The sequence below is a fragment of the Schistocerca piceifrons genome, chromosome 1 (genome assembly GCF_021461385.2).
Source record: "Schistocerca piceifrons isolate TAMUIC-IGC-003096 chromosome 1, iqSchPice1.1, whole genome shotgun sequence".
Lineage (NCBI taxonomy): Eukaryota > Metazoa > Arthropoda > Insecta > Orthoptera > Acrididae > Schistocerca > Schistocerca piceifrons.
In genome coordinates, this window is record NC_060138.1 from 944,739,574 (window position 1) to 944,762,065 (window position 22,492).

Here is a 22,492-nt window from a genome sequence, read left to right on the forward strand (position 1 = left end):
ACTTCGTCGGGTGTGGAGGCCCATCCTCAGGAGTGTTTGGTGCACTGCGTGTTCAGACACACTTGTACACTGCCCACCATTAAAGAAAGTCTGGTGTTAATTCCGTCACAGTTCGCCGTCTGTCCTGTATTACTAGTCTCCCCAGCCTACGACGTCCGACATCTGTAATGAGGGGTTTCCGCCTAACCAAACAACGTCTGGACGTGATTTCACCTTGGCCTCGCCACGTGCTGAAGACACTCACCCTAGCGCTCTTCGAACACCCGACAAGTGGTGCAGTTCCCGAAATGCTTGTGCGGAGCCTCTGGGCCGTCACAATCTGACCTCGGTCAGTCCTGGATAGATCGCGTGGCTTCCCCATTCTACAAACGCTCACTGTTACTACATGCACCGTGTGTGTGTCTGACTACCAGTCATTCCTCGCCAGGTGGCGCTCCTATCGCCTGGATGGATTTCCATCGACAGTAGGTCCGTGGTCATAATGTTCTGTGTGGTCAGTGTATTAATATATGTTTTCATCACGCAGCCTATTAAAAACGTTTTTTGCTTTGGTTGGGGTTAAGAAACCTTCAGTTTATAAGAAACAGCCAACAGCAGGAAAGATTTTCTTCTATTCATTTAGCAATTACTGATTTCTTTTCCGTCTGTTATGGCAGTAACACGCTGCCGCTTAATAATATGCTGCTGTTTAAATTTTTGTGTTACATTATTCGTGTTAAGAATAAAGAATTTGACATAAGATACGTTAACGTAGACTTGCATCGAAATCTCTCTGGGTGTACCAAACACACACTCAGATACACACACAGGTTACTAAAAGTAAAGTTACAATTAAGGGCATACGAGGGGGAAGAAGAGACAGACAGGGAGGGAGAGGGAGTATGTGCTTTTCAAAGGGAGTGGTCTCACTCGTACACCTCAAAGCAAACATATCTCTGCCTTCACTTTACGATACATAGCAGAGACAGGAGTGAACGAAGTGTATTGCGCTGCCTTTTTTCTTTCCATTACGAATGGCTCGCAGCCTCGACGTCGGAGGTATGCATATCTGTGTATACCAAGCTCTCTAAAAGCTCACGTACAAAATGAACCTTCACCAGCCTTACTGCTACAGACAAAGCTGTAGAACAAATACGAAACGTCGCATATGCAAATGAAACACATTTACCAGGAAGCCACTAGAGAAACTATAACCTGAGATGAAAGAGCTTTAGGACAAAATGCTTAAAGTAAAAAGCCGAGTCGGTTTCCACTTGGGCTCCTAGCCTACATATTAAATCAGACTTTCTACATTTTAAAAACTACTTTTATGATTAATTCTTTTACGCCATGAAATAGTTTTTCTGGGAAGTAACTGAGCTGGAGTAAAACTTTCTGTCTCTCTCTCTCTCTCTCTCTCTCTCTCTCTCTCTCTTTCTGCGTCTGATGGTCTCAGTAAGTGTAATGGAAGTTAGAAAGGGTGCGTCGTTGTTGCAAAGAGCTTGAAGCACATTTAGCAAATGACAAAACTGAACTTTAAATTACGTTTGATGGCAACTGTAGAATAGCAGAATGGGACGTGGTGATTGCTCATTGTTCCCAAAAACTAGAAGGCTGGCCAACAGAAATCACTGATACAAATGTGTCGACTAATTTCAACGACGGACTATACTTTATAGCTCAAATGCAAGCCTTGTCAAATTAAATTTCATAATTGTTCGTGTCCCGTTAACAGTGACTTTAGGTTATGTGGTGTTGCGTAGTCGTGTTTCGACCACGAAACTAACTTACGATTAATAGATCACTACTTTTAAGCACTCTTTCGTAACACTGTAATACTGATTAGATAAGTTAGCAATAATTACTTTTTCATATACTAGCATAAACACGTGACAAAATGTGGTGGAATTTACAGCTTGTCAAACGAAGCTATGAACAACTTCTTCCTCACGCAGTCCACTCACTACTCACGTACTTTGTACCTTGCATTTATGGCAGTAAAAGTGAGAAATAGACATCACTTGTGCTTAAATATCTCATGAAAAGGCCTACTCTGAGTTGTATGTAATTCCTTAAATGAGGAGAAACTGCTTCATTATTATGTTAGCAACAATATACGAACCAACTGACAGCACAACACAACAGTAACTATCTAATGGCTACTACACTGCTGTAGGATCTACAAGGTGTTATTACTATTATTATTATTAATAGCGTCAGTAGTAAGACAGAAACATAAAGCAGCCTGAGTTCTTCCATCTTCTGGCAATTCAGAAAAAAGAACTCCAGGAATCAACTGGCTTACAAGAAGTTGGCCTAATAACAAGTATCCTTTGTGGACGTGGGCAAGCAGCTGGCGAAATATTTGACAATGAAAGTGGCCAAACAGCCGTGCGATTTGTGAAATTATTTTGCTTGTTGTCGTAACTAGTTTAGGCAATTCAGTATGCTATCCTCGTGCCACATATGCACCTCATGTATAGACATTCAAACGTATCGATATTCACATACTGGAGGCATCACTATCTGGATGTCGTGAATTCATATTTCAAGTGCTTCCTTCGAAGACTTGTCAGTCGATCGTGGTTTAATAAAACGCCTCGTCACTTAAAAAAGGAAGTGTTCAAAGAAACTTTGTTTTCATTTTAAAATTTAGTTAGATGCTAATGTTGATGATGGTGGGCGAGGGCAAAATGGGGGAGGGGGGAGCGGTACGTGTGGTTACTAGCTAATATCTGATTCACGAAGCGGTAATGGTCTCAGAAACGTTGGAATCACTGGTCCGTATCAAGCTTATACGACAGTTAAATTCGCAGGTTGAATATTAATAAAACCGACAAACTGGAGGGACGGATTCCTGACTGGAGATGGAGCAAATAAAGGTCCTATGAACATGTGTCTGGAAACGCATCGTTTCCATGGCTGATGGCGCTGACGAATGAAACTGGCCACATGCCTTCTGTTTCTTGTGTATTGCAGGCTGTGTGATTGGTACCCAAAGTACTGTAAGCAGCAGAATGGCTGCTATTCACATAGGGAACAAGCCGAAATGGTGTTTGTGTGCTGCTAAGCATATGGAAACGGTAGAGAGGAAGCACAAAGGTACCAACACAAGTACCCTCACAGACACCAATGACATTACGCCAACATTTTAATCCCGTTTTGAGCGTTTGTGTGATCACAGGTCCATTGAGACAGACGAACCCGCAGGGGGACGACGGACTGTGTGTACACCAGATTTGGAAGACCGGGTACTATAGGATATTGAGACGAACCCCAGTACAAACTCCAAATCTGGTGTACGCACAGTGCAGCGCCTACCTGGACGTTCGTCGGTCTGAAAGGAGCCCATGATCATACAAACGCAGAAAAACAGCTTGACGTGTTGTGTGATGTAGTTGGTGTCCGTGAGGATACTTGTTTTATTTTAGCCGTGTGGTCTCTCGACCGTTTCCATCTGCTTGATTGGACGCAGACACCATCTCTGCTTTTTCCCGACATGAATAGCGGACCATTCTGCTGCCTATAGTATGCTGGATCCGTCACAAAAGCCTGGAACACACGGCACTTGGTTAGGGGAACTTTCATCCCTCAGCGCCATCTACCACGGCAACAACGCATATCTGAAGACATGTTCATAGAACCCTTTTTCCTGCATTTCCAGGAAGGAATCCACCCTGCAGTTCGTTGGTTTTATTAACGTTCACACTGTATCTCCTCAAAAAAATGACAATTTAAATTGTTGTTTGAGGCAACATAAACTTCCACCGACTTTATACCCCTATGCATGTAACCAAATGAAATGTTCAGTAAAACTTGTATTATTAAGAGATCTGATCCTGGCATTTTTTTTCGAAACATCGTAGACATTCATCACCACCAGTACCCAATAATTAATTGTTAAGGGATTTTCGGTAACACGACCTTGGTTGACTAAGAGGCCACTCGGAGCGCTGCCAATTTATCAAACCGTCATTTCGATTTCTTATTAGCTGATTTAAAGTCTTCCATATTTTTTTGGTTTCGTTTCAAACAGATTCTAATTGCATACAATTGTGTTCCTAATTACGATCTTGTATGTGCATTGTACTCTTTGACTGGCTTTCTCAATATTTGCTTGTACTCTGCTAGATTTTTCTCGCTTCCTTAATGTTGGACGTAGTAAATGATTCCATATTTGCTTTAGTTTCATATAAAACTGACGCTAGTTTTATCGCATAGTATTTTGTCAATTGACATATGTTTGTTACTGCTTACTAATCCGTGTTTGAACTGCTTGACTTAATTACATTGTAAGTATATTGTTTGTAATTTTTATTCATATCCGATTTTCGTACTTTCTTGCATTCGAGAAATCATTGTTAGCAGCTATTAATTTGTACTCAATTTCATTATATGTTGTCACGGAATGAGTAGGTAATTCTGCTTTGAAAACTGTTGCTATTTGCCACTGAGAATGTTTTGTAGTATTTTTAGTGTTAGAATGCGTAGATATTGTGCAAAGTAGGGTACTATTACACAGCAAAAATATTGTACGGTTGCATCGAAGTGCAGTTTTGTACATGAGGTTGAGCTATACTGTATAGTAAGTGTAAATGTACTCCCACCATATTGAATTATACTGAGTTTAATAAACACCAGTTATACAGATAACGCCTTTTTAAGAGACAGTCTGCTCTCGTTCCGACCTGACCATGTGAGCGTAGAAAAGTTGTGGAATTATTTCAAAGGGATAGAATCGACAGCAGTTGAGAGATATACACCACATAAATTAATAACTGAAGGTACTTATGCCCCATGGTACACAAAACGGGTCAGATCGCTTTTCCAGAAGCAACGAAAAAAGTATGACAAATTTAAAAGGACGCAAAATCCCCAAGACTGGCAGTTTTGCAGAGGTTCGAAATATAGCGTGTACCTCAGTGCGAGGTGCTTCCAATAATTTCCACAACGAAACTCTGTATCAAAATCTGGCAGAAAACCCAAAGAGATTCTCGTCATACATAAAGCACACCAGTGGCAAGACACAATCTATACCTTCACTGCGCGATAACAACGCTGAAGTCATTGATGACAGTGTCACTAAAGCAGAGTTATTAAACACGACTTTCCGAAATTCCTTCACCAAAGACGACGAAGTAAATATTCATGAATTACAATCAAGAACAACTGAAAAGATGAGGAACATAGAAACAGACAGCCTCGGTGTCGCAAAGCAGCTTAAATAACTTAATAAAAGCAAGGCTTCTGGTACAGATTGTATATCAGTCAGATTCTTCTCAGAGTAGGCTGATACAATAGCTCCATATAGCAATTATATACAACCACTCGCTCACAGAAAGATCCGTACATAAAGACTGGAAACTTGCGTAAGTCACTCCAATACCCAAAATGGGAAGAAGGAGTAATCCGTTGAATTACATGCCCATATCACTAACGTCGATTTGCAGTAGGGTATTCAAACATTATGAAGTACCTCGAAGAAAACGATTTATTGACACATAGTGAGCACGGATTCAGAAAATATCGTTCTCATGAAGTAATTAGTGCTATCGACAGGGGATGTAAAATTGATTTTATATTTTTAGATTTCCAGAAGGTTTTCCACACAGTTATCCACAAGCGTCTTCGAACCAAATTGCGTGCCTATGGAATATCACCTCAGTTGTTCGACTGAATTCGTGATTTCGAGTCAGAAAGGTCACAGTTCATAGTAATAGACCGAAAGTCACCGAGTAAAACAGAAATAATATTCGGCGTTCCCAAGGAAGTGTTATAGGGCTTCTACCGTTCCTTATCTATATTAACGACATAGGAGACAATGTCAGTAGCCGTCATTGATTGTTTGCAGATGATGCTGTCATTTACAGTCTTGTTAAGTCATCAGATGACCAGAACGAATTGCGAAATGATTTAGATAAGATATCTGTAGGGTGCGAAAAGCGACAATTGACCCTGAATAACGACAAGTGTGAAGTCCTAAAACAAATCCACTAAATTTCGATTATGCGATAAGTCACACATATCTGAACACTGTAAATTCAACTAAATACTTAGGGATTGCAATTAGAAATACCCTAAATTGAAACGATCACATAGAAAATGTTGTGGGTAGAGCCAACCAAAGACTGCGATTCATTGGCAGAACACTCAGAAGGTGCAACAAGTCTACTAAAGAGACTGCTTACACCACGCTTGTCCACCCTATTCTGGAGTATTGCTGTGCGGTGTGGGATCCGCATCGGTTGGGATTGACGGATGGCATCCAAAAAGTACAAAGAAGGGCGGCTCGTTTTGTATTAACACGTACTAGGGGAGATAGTGCCACAGGCGTGTTACGTGAACTGGAGTGGCAATCATTAAAAGAAAGGCTTTTTTCGTTGCGACGGGATCTTCTCATGAAATTTCAATCACAAATTTTCTCCTCCGATTGCGAAAACTTTCTATTGTCACCCACCTACATAGAGGTAAATGATCATCACGATAAAGTAAGAGAAATCAGGGCTCGCAAGGAAAAATTTAAGTGCTCGTTTTTCCAGCGCGCCGTCTGAGAGTGGAACGGTAGAGAGACAGCTGAACTGGGTTCATTGAACCCTCTGGCAGGCAGAGTAATCACGTAGATGTAGATGCACATGTAGATGAATTCATTAGTACATCCCATGATGAAATGAAATCAAATGATCGTGGTGCATTTTTGGCCACCTAGTGGCAGTCTTATATCTGACGCCACTTTCGCGACTTGCGCGCCGGTGATGGTGAATTGATGATAAGAACAACGCAATGACCATTCTCCGAACGGATAAAAAATCCGACCCGGCCCTGAATCGTACCCAGTACCACCAAATGACAGCTGCGCTATTCACTCACACCCGAACTGCCAGATGTCAGATACTCAGATCGGTACCACGCGTTGTGTGTCGATAGCGTATCAATGAAAACGCCGATTTAGTTCGTGCTGTGTGCTTTCGTGGACAAGAATATGGGCAACCGATATTTCAAATTAACACCAGTACTAAAGAGTACAGGAACAGCGTATCTGTGAGTAATTAAAACCAGGAATTATGACAGGTGAGTTGGTAGCATGGAGTTCACCATTACATGCGAGGAAGTACGATAAACAAATGCGAATAAAAATAAAATGGAACACCAGATATACACTTACATGCAGTTAAATCGACTAATTCGCATAAACGTTCGTAAGCAGCAAGAAATATACGTGAGTCCACAAAACACTGTGTGACATAACCAGCTTGTTTTATGTGAAACAAATGCAAATATGGAATGATTTAGTCTAACAAATATTATGGATGCGATGAAAAATCTTGTAGCATGTGAGCGCTATACTTAGCACGCAATTCAAAGAGTGCAGTACAAACAAGAAGTAGTATCAGGGACATAATCAGGTGAAAGCAGCTTCTGTGTCATATCACGTCGGATGATTCTTTGGTTTTGACATGATCTAAAGAACAATTATTTCCACTTGGTAACGACCACTAAATCTAAATTGCGATATTGGGCTTTAACAAATAAATAGTTTTACAGTCGAAAGGTGACCATGATGTTGTGTACGCAATATTTCTTGACCATGAACCGCATCTACAAAAAGTTAATCTTAGCTTGTGATTGAGATTTCTCGACGAATATACGAGGGTTGACTGAAAAGTAAACCTCCACTGCGGTAACTCCTCAACAGTTGGCAGCACTGGTATGCGGCAGGTACTGCCTTGTTCCGAAGTCTCTCCTCTACAGCTCCAGTTTCCGGGAAGCCTTGGTACTGAACGGTTGTGTTGTTACAGTGCAAAGTATGGAATCCTGCGCAGACAGTCGGCCAATGCGATTTAAGCAACGTACAGTCATTGAATTCTTGACAGCAGAAGGTGTCACCCCAAAGGAGGTTCATCAGGGAGTGAAAACAATTTATAATGATTGTGTTGATGTCAGTACTGTGCGTCTTCATTCTCCTAACGCGAGAGGAGTTCCAGGCAAATTTCAAGTTCAAATAGTTTAAATGGCTCTAAACATTATGGGACATAACATCGGAGGTCATCAGTTTCCTAGACTTAGAACTATTAATCCTAACTAAGCTAAGGATATCACACACATCAATGACCGAGGCAGGATTCGAATCTGCGACCGTAGCAGCACCGCGGTTCCGGACTGAAGCGTCTAGAACCGGCCGGCAAATTTCAAGTCTGTGTGCTTTCATTTCAGGAGTCAGCATCCGGGGTACCCATCGCGCACAGATCATCCGATAGCCGCAAAGCAATAATGTGACACACACGTTCTTGTGAAATGCCGATTGTGCTTGCACTTTCTCTCTGAGTGATACGACGATCATCCTGAATCAATCTGTCAACATTTGGCTTGCGAAACGCGATGGTTGCTGTAACAAGACTTCCAACTCTGTTTGTCACGCAGGTCAGATGTTCTAGCCTCAACTTTTTAAACTTACTCGCCAAACGACGCACAGTACTCACATCAACTCAATCATCATAAATTGCTTTCATTCTCTGATGAATCTCCTTTGGGGTGACACCTTCTGCTGTAAAACTTCAATGACTGCACGTTGCTTTAATCTCATTGACCGCCCATCTGCGCAGGGTTCCATACTTTACACTATAACAACACAGTCGTTCAATACTAAGGCTTCCCGCAAACTGGAGCTGTACAGAAGAGGCTACGGACCAAGGCAGTACCTGCCGCATAACAATGCTGCCAACTGTTGAAGAGTTACGATGGTGGAAGAATTTCTTTTCAGTCAACCCTTATTTTGTAGGCTCACAAAAATACGTACATTCTTTACCATTACACTAAGAAGCCTACCCATGATGAATAAGTATAAATTTTGGCTCAAAACGCGTATTTTGAATTGAAAATACGGGTTTTCGCCTCATATTGCTGGTACTCAAAGTTCACCGCCAGGAGACTTGCAGCACTGGTATCGTTCTCTATTCCTGTGTCGTTATCGAGCTCCTTGATCTTCTGATATTATGGTGCCCCGTGGTTGTAAGCTCCAATGGCATCTGACCTTCACGAAGCGAGAGGTCTTGCCGGTCACATATCAAATCGTTTCCTGGCGTCCACAAGATTTCAAAAATGTGGGTAAGAGTGTTATTGAATTCCCAGTGTCCTCAGTGAAAAGTGGTGTATAATCTGAAAATCTGTCTCTACATCTCCATACGTATTTCGCAAGCTGCAGTATGGTGCGTGGCAGAGGGTGTTCGGTCCATTACTAGTAATGTCCTTTCCTGTTCCATTCGAAAATGGACGGAAACACTATTGTCTCCATGCCTCCGTACGAGCCCTAATCTCTCTGACCATCTCTCTGAATGCTTACGCGAAATGTACAATGGCGGCAGTAGAATCGTTCTGCAGTCAGCCTCAAATGCTGGTTCTCTAAATTTTCTCAGCAGCGCTTGTCGGAAAGAACGTCACTTTCCCTCAAGCAATTCCCATTTGAGTTCCCGAATCATCTCCGTAATACTTGCGTGTTGTTCGAACTTTCCGGTAACAAATCTAGCAGCCCGCATCTGAACTGCTTCGATGTCGTTCTGCAATCTGATTATGACCCAAGCTTCCCGAAAATTCTCCCATTAACACTAAGTCGACCATTCGCCTTCCCTGCTACAGTCCTTTTATGTTCATCCCATTTCATATTGCTTTTCAGCGATACACCTCGTTATTTGATCGACGTGACTGTATCAAGCAGCACACTACTAAAGTTGCATTCCAATTTATACATTTGCTTTTCCTAATCATCTACATTAACTTACAGTTTTCTACATTTAAAGCCAGCTGCCATTCATCACACCAAATAGAAATTTGGTCTAAGTCATGCTCTGCCAGAAAGTAAGCGTTCTAAGCCTGTGAGGGTGAATGATATGTAACGAAACTCAAATCACCACCGGTCAGTACATAGGCTAGATGTTGGGAAAATCCTGAGACAGTGTCTAAAATAGGTCTTCCATCGTCTTCCGTCGGATGCTATGGCAGTTTTCTCTCGAGATAAGGCAACTCCAAACACTTTGTGGTAATAATGGCAAAGAGAAAACGATACTGTTTCTAAACATTTTCAAATGCTTTTAGTTGTTGATGGAGCATAGACCGGTTGTGAGGAGAGAAAACCAGAGTTTCATGTATTCGATTACACAGAACTGAACGCCCTTATTCATTCAAAAGCATTATTGATACTTAATAAAAGTTAGATAATAAATTCAAATGTCATACATATTTTGTACAGGACTAAAGCGTCTATGTCATGAGCAAACTTACTGCCTCGTTTCCAGAGAGACCATTTTACCAAGCAAACAAATATTTACGCGGAAAAAAGTGAGGAAACAGGTTCGAGAAAGGATAAAACCATTACCTGATAGTCTGGCCATGAAATCAACTCACAATTTTTTTATTAAATACGTTTTTTTATTAATGTCGAAATGCAACGTGTATGAAATCACATTTACAACGTTTACTGTAAAAGTATTCTCCTCTTGGTTGATCTTTTTCAAACAGTGCGCTTCCTCGTTCTTTCTCAGTTTTGTTCAGCCACACGGTCTCGATTTCAAGAGAGTTTTTCATAATATCGAATGTTTGGTTTCGTTACAAATACATGTAATCCGTATCTTTACAGTTCCATCACGTTAATTACTTTTCTATGAAATCACAAAAACCGTCCATACGTACGTTGCTCAAAATGACTATTGCTCAGACGCATTTTTCCTTTAACGTTGATTACTCTCATTCCGTAATGTAACAACAAATACTCTATACCTGCCGAGGAATGTTTATTTCTACACAAAATAGTAATCGTCACTATCATTAGGTGGACAAAAATTATTTTACATTTTTGTATGTCAAACAAACCAAACAAAATATTCCGCAAATAATATACTATAAGAGGATAACTACCCACGAAGGAAGTATGTGAGGAATTCAGGTGATGGTGTGACAGACTGCTCCGATCATAACATTGTACTCATATGTAAGCGAGATTTATAGGTTTGCAATGAGAACACTAGTTCCTTCGCAAACTGTATAAAGACCGACCCATAATTCAGACGCCGATGAAACTTTTGTAAATGTTTTCGTGAAATAAACCTTTCTGAATTCTCCAGTAGGTAAATTCGAGTTTTATAAATTTAATATTTACGTGGTATCACCCTAAGGTGGACAATGTTTTGATAATTACAATAATATTTCATTGGGTTACTCTTAACTGCAGTTTCACAAATCTGAAGGGGATGGAATTTACATTCAACTATTGAACCAAATATGAATCTGTGGAAAGGATGCTTTATGCAAATGCGAAGAAAGTGGAAGTGGAAGGATAACTAGAAACGGATTTACGCAATGCGTCTTTTTGTTTATTCGGAACCAATTTTATAGACATAAGAGACGACTTCTGAACGTAAGTAAAACGACTATTCGGGAACCGCTGTGTGAATGTCCTCATAGCTGGAAAATCGTTTTCTCCTTCATATGTTCCTTCAGCTTTGTCAAAAAAATTGAAACCGCACGGTGCTAGATCTGAACTTTAAGGTGCCTCCTTTCTAAGCTATGGTGCATGCTTTGTAACCACTCATTGAATATACTGAACTGTGTCGTGTGAGCCGTGTGGGATGCTGTATTGTTGTGCAGGAGAACAATGCCTTTGCTTAATTTTCCGCGCCCCTTGTCCTTTGTGACCATAAGCCTTGCGCCTTTGTATGAAGGTGACAGTCGTCGTGGAATAAAGCGGGAGCAGAATTACACAATTGTCGATATTGCAGACGTACTCTATCTACGGAATAATCACTGCCTATTGAGATGTGCATCTGCTGACAAGGGAACATCCCCATCGCACCCCCCTCAGACCCCTCAGATTTAGTTATAAGTTGGCACAGTGGATAGGCCTTGAAAAACTGAACACAGATCAATCGAGAAAACAGGAAGAATTTGTGTGGAACTATGAAAAAATAAGCAGAATATACAAACTGGGTCGTCCATGCATAAGATATGCAATATTATGGGCAAGGTCAGGCGAGGAGCGCCGTGGACCCGTGGTTAGCGTGAACAGCTGCGGAACGAGAGGCCTTTAGTTCGAATCTGCCCTCGACTGAAAATTTTGCTTTCTTTATTTTCGCAAAGTTATGATCTGTCCGTTCGTTCATTGACGTCTCTATTCACTGAAATAAGTTTAGTGTCTGTGTTTTGCGACAGCACCGCAAAACCGTGCGATTAGTTGACGAAAGGACGTGCCTCTCCAATGGGAACCGAAGACATTTGATCGCAAGGTCATAGGTCAACCGATTCCTCCACAGGAAAACACGTCTGATATATTCTATACGACACTGGTGACAGCATGTGCGTCACATGACAGGAATATGTTGTCGACCTACCTAACTAGTACACTTGGCGAATGGGTAAAAAGCTTCTTCTACCTTGCCCGATTTAGGTTTTCTTGTGGATGTAATAATCACTCCAAAAAAAGTGATGAAAACATAAGAGTTTGTCCCATAAACTGAAAATAAAAAGTTAAAATTTTCGATTGAGGGAAGATTTGAACCGCAGCTGCTCCCGCTAACCACAGGACCACGGCGCTCCTCATCTCATACTGCCCTTAATATTGCTTATATTACACATGGACGACCCAATTTGTATATTTTGCTTATTTTTTGATAGTTCCACACAACTTCTTCCTGTTTTCTCGATAGATCTGTGTTCAGTTTTTCAAGGCCTATCCACTGTGCGAACTTATAACTAAATCTGAGGGGGGTGCGATGGGGAGGTTCCCTTGTGAGCAGTGTCCGCGATGGTCTCACTGCGAATCATTTCCTCGATTGCCTGGACGTAGTCGCGTGTGGTCGATGTCGATGGCCTTCCTTCTCTGTCGGCATTACCCATGTCTGTGTGGCCTTGGTCAAAATGTTGGCACAATTTCACAACCACCCGAGAAGTTAACGGTGAATCTGTGTACCATTTATTCGTACTGCCCTCAAGAACCGTACTGTGAACGGCATTTCAAAACTGGAGCGCATTTCCTGTTTCCGCGGCATTTCACTTCCGCACTATGATGCACCTGTTATCCGTACAGCCACAGAATTGTGTCTGCAGGACATCCGGAACTTGTACTTTTTCTCACAATGCACCATGCTTTTACTTGCCGCTAATTTGAGCAGTAATTCGAGTCGCTTACCCATGTCAGGACTGTCTTGAAATTCAGGACTACCTCGAATGCCCACAGAATTTTTATCCCTATTTGAAAGCCCTTATAATATCAGAAAGTAATAAATAAAAAAAAATGCTTTCAGCTATGTGTGTGATAACTGGGCAGTCTAGAACAAGACAGAGGCAAATTACAAGCGGCAGAGGCGTGGCTTTCGCTGTGAGTCATGAAACCTTAAGTTACCGTCCGAAAGCGCATTGAGTGTCTTTCAAAATAAATTAGTGAATAACAATCGTCGAATATCGTTATAAATAATAAAACATAATACGACTAAATACATCTAATATATTCGGAAATATAGACTCGGAAGGCTACATTTAAAATACAGTGTGAGTGACATCTTCAACATTTTTGGTCCTGTCGGCAACAGAAACCAAAACATTGCATTGAAACAAGCGTTCAGTTTATAGTGCTGTGGTATGTGGGAAAAAACCGCAAACTGCCATTCATAAGAAGAAAAACAACACCAAAAATGCAACAGGAGCTTAATATGTAAGAAATTATCGACGCAACCTGCCACTGATGATGCCTTGCAGAAAATAAAGGCGAAACGCGTATGGCACTAAAATTGTGTTTTATTCAGTTGCTGTCAGACGGTACATAAGTAAAAATTATCAATATACAGTGTGAGTGAGTTGCTTTTAACGATGCTGTTTCATGCAACTATCAATATAATATCTGACCTTCATAAGACATGTGCAAGATTTTCATATTCTCTCGCTCACTACAGAAAATATGAATAGGTCCTGTCTGTAGGAAATTTAATGTAATATTTAAATTTTGTACTGGGATACGTTTTCGTTGGAGGGCACGGTTTTCGAAATCTTCAAGAGAAACGTACCAAAGTGACCTCCAAACGCACCTTCGCACCAGTACTGATCCCTCATCAGCGATGATTCCTCGTATGTTGTTCGTGACACTCCCTCTTACCGCTGTACAAAAATTTCGGTCCACACGGACTGTTCCCGATATTCGATCTTTTTCGGTCTCTATTGGTTGGCCTGTTACGCCACCAGAATTGTCTTCTATTTCGATAGTTTCGAAAATTAAGACAACTGAGTTCTAGTTTTCAAGCACACTATAAGTACTTTGAATCCAGTCACCTTATCTCGCATAATTTCAACTATAACATGGAGTTAGAGAGATATTACCGAAGACAAAAATTACAATATCTCTGTCCCTAGTAATGAAAGCTTCATTTTGTTGGAGGAAATGAATGTAGCCTCCAGCGAGTGTGTTTTGGTGCTTGTGAAGACCTAAGGGAAAATGTAGTACCGCTACTACCTCCACGCAGTTACATTGGAGGAGTTGTGTTGCTATCGATAAATTACGCAACAAGACCGCATCCATTTCCCTGTACTGTGCAAACGAATGCGACTATCGCAGCGAACGTTGGAACAAAACAACAAGGAAAAGAACGGAGCGCTCGCATTAACAAGAAAATCTTGCAGACAGATGGTTGGTTTCGTCCATGCGTCAGCGTCATAGCAGCGTATTTTTCGTCTCGCCCGTTACGTTTAGCCGCGAAAAAGGAAGAGAATGCAGAAAACAGAAGACAAATGTTTCCCAGTATGGAGTTTACAAATGACATAGTGCTTTTTTTGATGCAAGCAAAATATTTATAAATTCCCCGAAAAGGGTAGACGACACCAGAAGAAAAGAAGAGAATCTGAAACGCAATTAACGCGACAAAATGATATGAAGTAATATAATACGAACATAAAATCTGAATGTAGTATCTACTTAGTGTTCACTTTCTTTAAGGCATTCTATTCATACATAAGCTGGCATACGATGTCAAATTGATGTAACGTTGTCATCACACGTGTTTTTAATTGTTATTCCGAAGGTTCAAAATGGTTCAAATGGCTCTGAGCACTATGGGACTCAACTGCTGAGGTCATTAGTCCCCTAGAACTTAGAACTATTTAAACCTAACTAACCTAAGGACATCACAAACATCCATGCCCGAGGCAGGATTCGAACCTGCGACCGTAGCGGTCTTGCGGTTCCAGACTGCAGTGCCTTTAACCGCACGACCACTTCGGCCGGCATTCCGAAGGTGGACAGCACGCTTTCACAACTGTCTTTCAGTTTCGACTCCTCCCATATTCTGTTAGTGACTTCTCGATACTGCGTCGAGTCTCTGATGGAAACTCAGATTTAGAATAAGCCTTAGGTAACAACCCCATGCTTATAAGATCCGCTGTTAGCATAGGCTAGTAAACCCCTCCATTTCCCGACAAGAGTTGACGTGTAAATGTGTTTGCTAGCACGGCTGAGGACATCTTCGCGAGTACCAAGTACCTATGACAGCAGTTCAGATAACATCCTGTTTTAGAAATGTGAGCACAGCATTTCTCTTCTTTAAATAAGTCCTTTAAGCAGAATTGTAGTCCTTACCACAATGAGCATATACAAATGTAGTAGCATACATTACGTGGATGCTCACAATAATTTATGAAGAGGTCGAATTAAGGATTTGTACAAGTTGTAATATGGAATGGACTAGCGTTTCTTAATATTTGCGAGTTTTAAGTCTCAAAACAATGAAAAATATATAAAAACTCTTATTATGCTTTTCACGACCAATACTCGAAATTTTGTCGTCGAAATAATTTACAAACAATATCATTTGACATATTGCTGTACTCCAATTTCCAATACATCATACAGCAAAGAGATTCAGTTGCTTTATTTGAAAAATAATCAATTAAATTCAGTACGTTTCTATATTTAAAGTTTATTTGAAGAATCAGCAGGAAAAAGTCAACTAAGTCAATATTTATGAAACTCGAGAAAAAGCGGTTTTAATGTTTGCACTGTGATTTCAGCAATATATAAGTACATACAACAATTTTTCTTTCATAAATTAAACATCTTGAGTCCAACGAATGTGGAAATAGCATTATTGGCGTCCATATTGTCTCCAAAATGAACTAGATTCCCGAAGTGCAGTCAGACGTCATTCTGTAAAGGGATAGAAACAGGTAAGGCAAACGAAGCAGATGCAATAATTCCATAGTAATCACAACTGAACGACTCTCTGGTTGTGATATTACAGCGACAGTACTCACGTTATGTGAGTTAGCAGTAAAAAACTTCACAGTACTTTAGGACAGCAAAGCATCAGGCTTCAGACAGAGTTTGATAAAGAAGGAAATTGTTCGAGTTAGATTACAACGAACAGAAGAACAGTGCAAAGCTATAGTGCACTATCCAAGTAAGGAATTCTGAAGTTAAACATACTACTAATAACAGGTATTGACAGCTCAAGCAGCCCTTCGATTGGTCGTCATTGTCGTGTTGTTCTTATGATACCAGTTTGCATTCCTCTGTGATAAGGCCTTTCATATTTGACCATACGGCAGTGGCTACATTCTGCTGATATTATCTTAACAGGCTGCATTTTGCAGCGCACTTTTGAATCCAGCAGTGTTTTCCAGTCAACACCACTTTTAATTGACATTGACCACAATGAATGTGGATGGCTAACATCTGGATGTGTTCAAATGTGTGAGAATTTCTATGGGGCCAAACTGTTTAGGTCATCGGTCCGTAAACTTACGCACTACTTAAACTAACTTATGCTAAGAACAACACACACACCCATGCCCGAGGGAGGACAAGAACCCCGGCGGCTCAACATCTGGATGCTTCGATCATTTCCTCCACATCTTCTGGTATTTCCACCAGTGCCTTTGCGTTCCATAGTCTAACATTTTTATAGACTTGAGTGGTTCGTTCTCCTTACAGTAAAATTTCGACTAGCATAGTATTTTCAAGGTCTTTTCTTGTAAATAATTGCTATGATCAACCTGCATTGAGCACTAACAGTAACTCAGTTTCGAAAAAAGTGGCTTACCTTTTTTCCCCTGGCCTTTGATGTATTAACTTGGCGCCAAAACACTAGTCGTTTCCATGCCATCATGTATCTATAATCCTTGCGCCGTTGTCTTGATCGGATATGAAATCTGATGTAAAGGATCTGATACATGGAAAAGAATATTGCAAAATATCAGGAAAAGTAAGTAATTGAAAAAATTTCTCACAGCTGTAGCTTGCAAAAGTACCTTACCCAACGTGTACCACTACAAATTCAAGTAGAACACACTTGTTTGTTTGATAGTGGCATGGAAGTTATTTATTTGGGAATAAAAAGAGACATCTGGGATAGCTAAGTTACTGAAAGAGTGTTGGAGCATCGTTAAACGAACAAAATATTGATTTAGGTAAAGGAGATGCGTTTATCTTAGAAATACACGTGAAGTTAATTGTTCACCGTCCTGTTGAAACATAAACCATGACGTCATTTAATATAAACATGCTCGACCTTGAAATGGCTGATTGAGGATGGCAAGCATGGATCATCGGTATTTGCTTTTGTACTGTCGATGGGAAGGAACCGCGACGCTTAAGTCCGCCATTGTTACGACCAGTGAAAGGTTTACATCATCCAGTGTAGTTCGCAAAAGTGTGCGTAACGGTACTAACAGGTACACTGAACCGCATATCAATGCGGTGCGAACAATAACGTGATCCTTATCGTATAGTAATCCTATGGTTGTGCTAACTGTTGAAATCGGTGGTCACATTCAAATACATTCCTTTATTGTGGATTGCAGTAAGAGTGTTCACTTTTCTTTGGCCCATATTACTCTTTTTACCTTCATTCTAATTATCTTCGGTATATGCGGTAATATGTAAATGAGCGCACTCTTCGGCTCCGCAAGAAATACAGTGACGTGTTGACCCCGGCCACAAAACACGGACAATTCTTTTCCGTAAAAAAACCACCATTTCTGACGACGAAGTACCAGAAACTCACCTGACCGATCAGTGCTTTCACGATGTAACCGACGTTAAGGCCAATGTGACGTGCTAGTTGAGGACATTTCTGAGAGTTTGGTTGTATGAATTTTTCTGTGATATGTACTCAAGTGGAGGGAGACTATGCAGAACGCCTGAAGGATTACAACACTACAACCACCACAATAATATTTTCTTTTATTTTTTATTAATGCAATCACAAATATTTTGGAGCCCTGCATTACACACACTACTCTAAAAAGAAACGTCAGTACTGCGTCAGTTAGTCACTATAAATCTGTCAGACATAATGAATTCTAAAACAGTGTGCTAGCATTCCACGCTGAAGTGAAAAAGGATATACACTACTGGCCATTAAAATTGCTACACCACGAAGATGACGTGCTACAGATGTGAAATTTAACCGACAAGAAGAGGACGCTGTGATATGCAAATGATTAGCTTTTCAGAGCATTCACACAAGGTTGACGCCGGTGGCGACACCTACAACCTGCTGACATTAGGAAAGTTTCCAATCGATTTCTCATACACAAACAGCAGTTGACCGAGGTTGCCTGGTTAACGTTGTTGTGATGCCTCGTGTAAGGAGTAGAAATGCGTACCATCACGTTTCCGACTTTGATAAAGGTCGGATTGTAGCCTATCGCGATTTCGGTTTATGGTATCGTGACATTGGTGCTCGCGTTGGTCGAGATCCAATGACTGTTAGCAGAATATGGAATCGGTGAGTTCAAGAGGGCGATACGGAACGCCGTGCTGGATCCCAACGGCCTCGTATAACTAGCAGTCGAAATGACAGGCATCTTATCTGCATAACGCATCGTGCAGCCACATATCGATCCCTGAGTCAACACATGGGGACGTTTGCAAGACAACAACCATCTGCACGAACAATTAGACGACGTTTTCAGCAGCATGGACTATCAGCTTGGAGACCATGGCTGCGGTTACCCTTGACGCTGCATCAGAGACAGGAGCACCTGCGATGGTGTACTCAACGACGAACCTGGGTGCACGAATGGCAAAATGTCGTTTTTTCGGGTGATTCCATGTTTTGTTTACACCATCATGATGCTCGCATCCGTGTTTGGTGACATCGCGGTGAATGCAGATTGGAAGCGTGTATTCGTCAACGCCATACTAGAGTATTACCCGTCGTTATGGTATGGGGTGCTACTGGTTACACGTCTCGATCACCTCTTGTTCACACTGACGGCACTTTGAACAGTGGTCGATAGATTTCAGATGTGTTACGACCCGTTGCTTTACCCTTCTTTCGATCCCTGCGAAACCCTACATTTCAGCAGGATAATGCACGACCGCATGTTGCAGACCTGTACGGGCGTTTCTGGATACAGAAAATGTTCAACTGCTGCCCTGGTCAGCACATTCTCCAGATCTCTCACCAACTGAAAACGTCTGGTCAATGGTGGCCGAGCAACTGGCTCGTCACAATACGCCAGTCACTATTATTGATGAACTGTGGTATCGTGTTGAAGGTGCATGGGCAGCTGTACCTGTACACGCCATCCAAGCTCTGTTTGACTCAATGCCCAGGCGTATCAAGGCCGTTATTACGGCCAGAGGGTGGTTGTTCTGGGTACATATTTCTCAGGATGTGTGCACCCAAATTGCGTGAAAATGTAATCACATGTCGGTTCTAGTATAACATATTTGTCCAATGAATTCCCGTTTATCATCTGCATTTCTTCTTGGGGTTGCAATTTTAATGGCCAGTAGTTCACATCATGAAGTTGAGTTCGAATGAGGGAGATTGATTATAGAATAGGTTTATCTAACATCGGCGTACAGCTAACACTAGATAGGCTGCTGTGTTAGATATGCGTATGGGAAACCCGTAGGTGGGACAGGGCAGTACACAGTGATGATCATGTACTGGATCACGCAGTGTGATCACAGGGCGGAATGATCGTGACCGCTTGATATAAGGTGCGTTCAAAATGAAACGAGCCGGAGACATAATTCCGAAAACCAGTACCTGTGTGTTAGAAGTATTGACACTGGCTGTTGAGACACTTGCCCCACTGTGACCCAAGGCGGTGAATGGCTGTCTCATAAAATTCCCTGGGCTGTTGTGTTAACCAGTTCCGCACGTACAGCTGGATGTCATTGTCCGAGGTGAATCGTTTACCCCTCAGAGCCTTTTGAAGGGGCCGTAAATGGCCCCCTCCTGGTTCACTACCTGCAGCATGCGACATCAGTGAATGCCCAGCGTTACTCGCAAAACCTTGACCACTCCTCGCCAAGCGATCAAATCAAAACGACCAGACAGTCTCGCCCGTGGGGTCATACTGCTCGACGACAGTGCAAAGACTCATACGGCCAACACAGTCGCGGCACTCCTGCAGAAATTCAAATGGAAGGTTCTCGGCCAGCCTCCATACAGTACAGACCTTTCTGCCTGTGATCACGCCGTTTTTGGTCCCCTTAAAAAGGGGACCATGTTACCCCCATAAAATTTGCATTAAGAAATTAATTTTACCACTTCATGAATATAGGAGCTGGTGTATATGAAAATTGCCAACACTTTTAAGTTATAATTGATTATATTTAGGGTTCTAGGCGCTTCTGTCTGGAGCCGCGTGACCGCTACGGTCGCAGGTTCGAATCCTGCCTCGGGCATGGATGTTTGTGATGTCCTTAGGTTAGTTAGGTTTAAGTAGTTCTAAGTTCTAGGGGACTGATGACCTCAGAAGTCCCATAGTGCTCAGAGCCATTTGAACCATTTTTATTATATTTAGGCTAAATATTACATGAAACTTAGACGTCTTCGTGCCTCGTCACAAAATAGCTTCTTACACTACGAAGAAACAAAACGGAAGAAAGAGAATCTTTTTTGCAAAAAAAAGGGAAAACAAGAAGATAACAAAACGGAGATTGCAATTACATTCGCAGATCATACAAAATGATTACATAGTCTTTGTTACTTTATTTCTGTGCTTTAAAGTTCACACAATAACATATTTTGTTACGACGTCTGTTATTTAATATCATTTTTATCACGTTATGTGGCGTACCGCCACACCTTGGCGGTGCAAAAAATTTAAGCTTCTACGTCAACTCAACCACAATAAATGGTCATTTATGTCATGTCCTTTGATAACTTGAAAGTATCGATATCAGTAACAAGCAAAAATCGTCAAAATTCTAGATTCCCGGGGCAACGGCCTTGTCCCAGTGTATACACCGGTTTCCGTCAGATCACCGATGTTAAGCGCAGTCGGGCGTGGCCAGCACTTGGATGGGTGACCATCCTGGCCGCCATACGCTGTTGCCATTTTTCGGGGTGCACTCAGCCTTGTGATGCCAATTGAGGAGCTATTCGACCGAATAGTAGCGGCCCCGGTCAAAGAAAACCATCGTAACGATCGGGAAAGCGGTGTGCTAACCACACGCCCTCCTATCCGTATCCTCAATGAGGATGACACGGCGATCGGATGGTCCCGATGGGCCACCTGTGGCCTGATGACGAAGAGCTAGATTCCCGGAATGGATGAACTATCTATATGCATAATTAAATTTGTACGGAACCCTTGGTGTGTGACCCCTACTCTCACTTATAGGGATTGTTTTCGAATATATCGCGATTTCTGATGTTACGTTACAGCTTAAATTTCAGCAAATAAAACGAGCGGAAAGTTCATTTATGTTCTTCCTTGTCACTGGTATTTGGCTGTTATTTCCGAATAAATCGCTACTTGCATTGGCTACTTGTCCACAGTCTTGATAACGTCGTTGCAGTCCTGTGCAGAACGTTTCCCTGATGAAGCTAGGATGAAGCCCGCTGACGCACAACGACCTGTTCCCGCAGGGAAGCCGGACCCGCCCCGCGACTGCCGCGTGTCCTCTCGGTCCACGACGTCGCTGCAGGTGTCCTGCACGCGGGGCTCGGACGGCGGGCTGCCGCCCCAGCACTTCACGCTGGAGCTGCTGGCCGGCCGCGGCGGCCGCCTGGTGGCCAACGTCACCAGCCGCGCCTCCCCGGAGTTCACCGTCGCTGGACTCGAACCCGGCACCACCTACCACCTCCGCGTCTACTCCAGCAACGGCAAGGGCCGCAGCGACGCCGCGGCTGAGCTCAACGTCACCACCCTCCGGGCTTCGCAGCAACACCGGAGGATCGATGCTGGTGAGGAAGAGTCAAACTCCCAGGAGAATATTCCTACACACCAATATTCATTAACATGTTACTCTTAGTCGTCTTATAGAGGTGGAACAACATCGTTATTTTTAATTCCTGAGACAGTAATATTTTAGCTACATTGGTGATAAATGAGTTAGATTTAGCTGCTATGTTGCTGAGACATCCGAGTGTAATAGTTCGCCTCCTGCCTCTGTGTGACTCCCTTAACCCTCGTAATACCAAGGGGGAGTAGTACTTTATGGCCACCTTTTGGAAAAATTGAAATCTGGTGCTTTTTTTATATTTTAAAATTTCGAAAAAATATTCGTTGCTTTTAA

The 22,492-nt window shown here is 41.9% G+C and overlaps 1 protein-coding gene across 1 annotated transcript in view; it reads left to right on the forward strand.

Annotated features, from left to right (window-relative positions):
* Positions 1-22,228, forward strand: part of LOC124776739 (neural cell adhesion molecule 2-like) — a 224,189-nt gene extending 201,961 nt beyond the window's left edge. Inside the window, exon 8 of the mRNA XM_047251864.1 lies at positions 21,843-22,228. Coding sequence (XP_047107820.1) covers positions 21,843-22,228 — 386 coding nt within the window. The remainder of the gene's footprint in view (positions 1-21,842) is intronic.
* Positions 22,229-22,492: the final 264 nt, after the last annotated feature.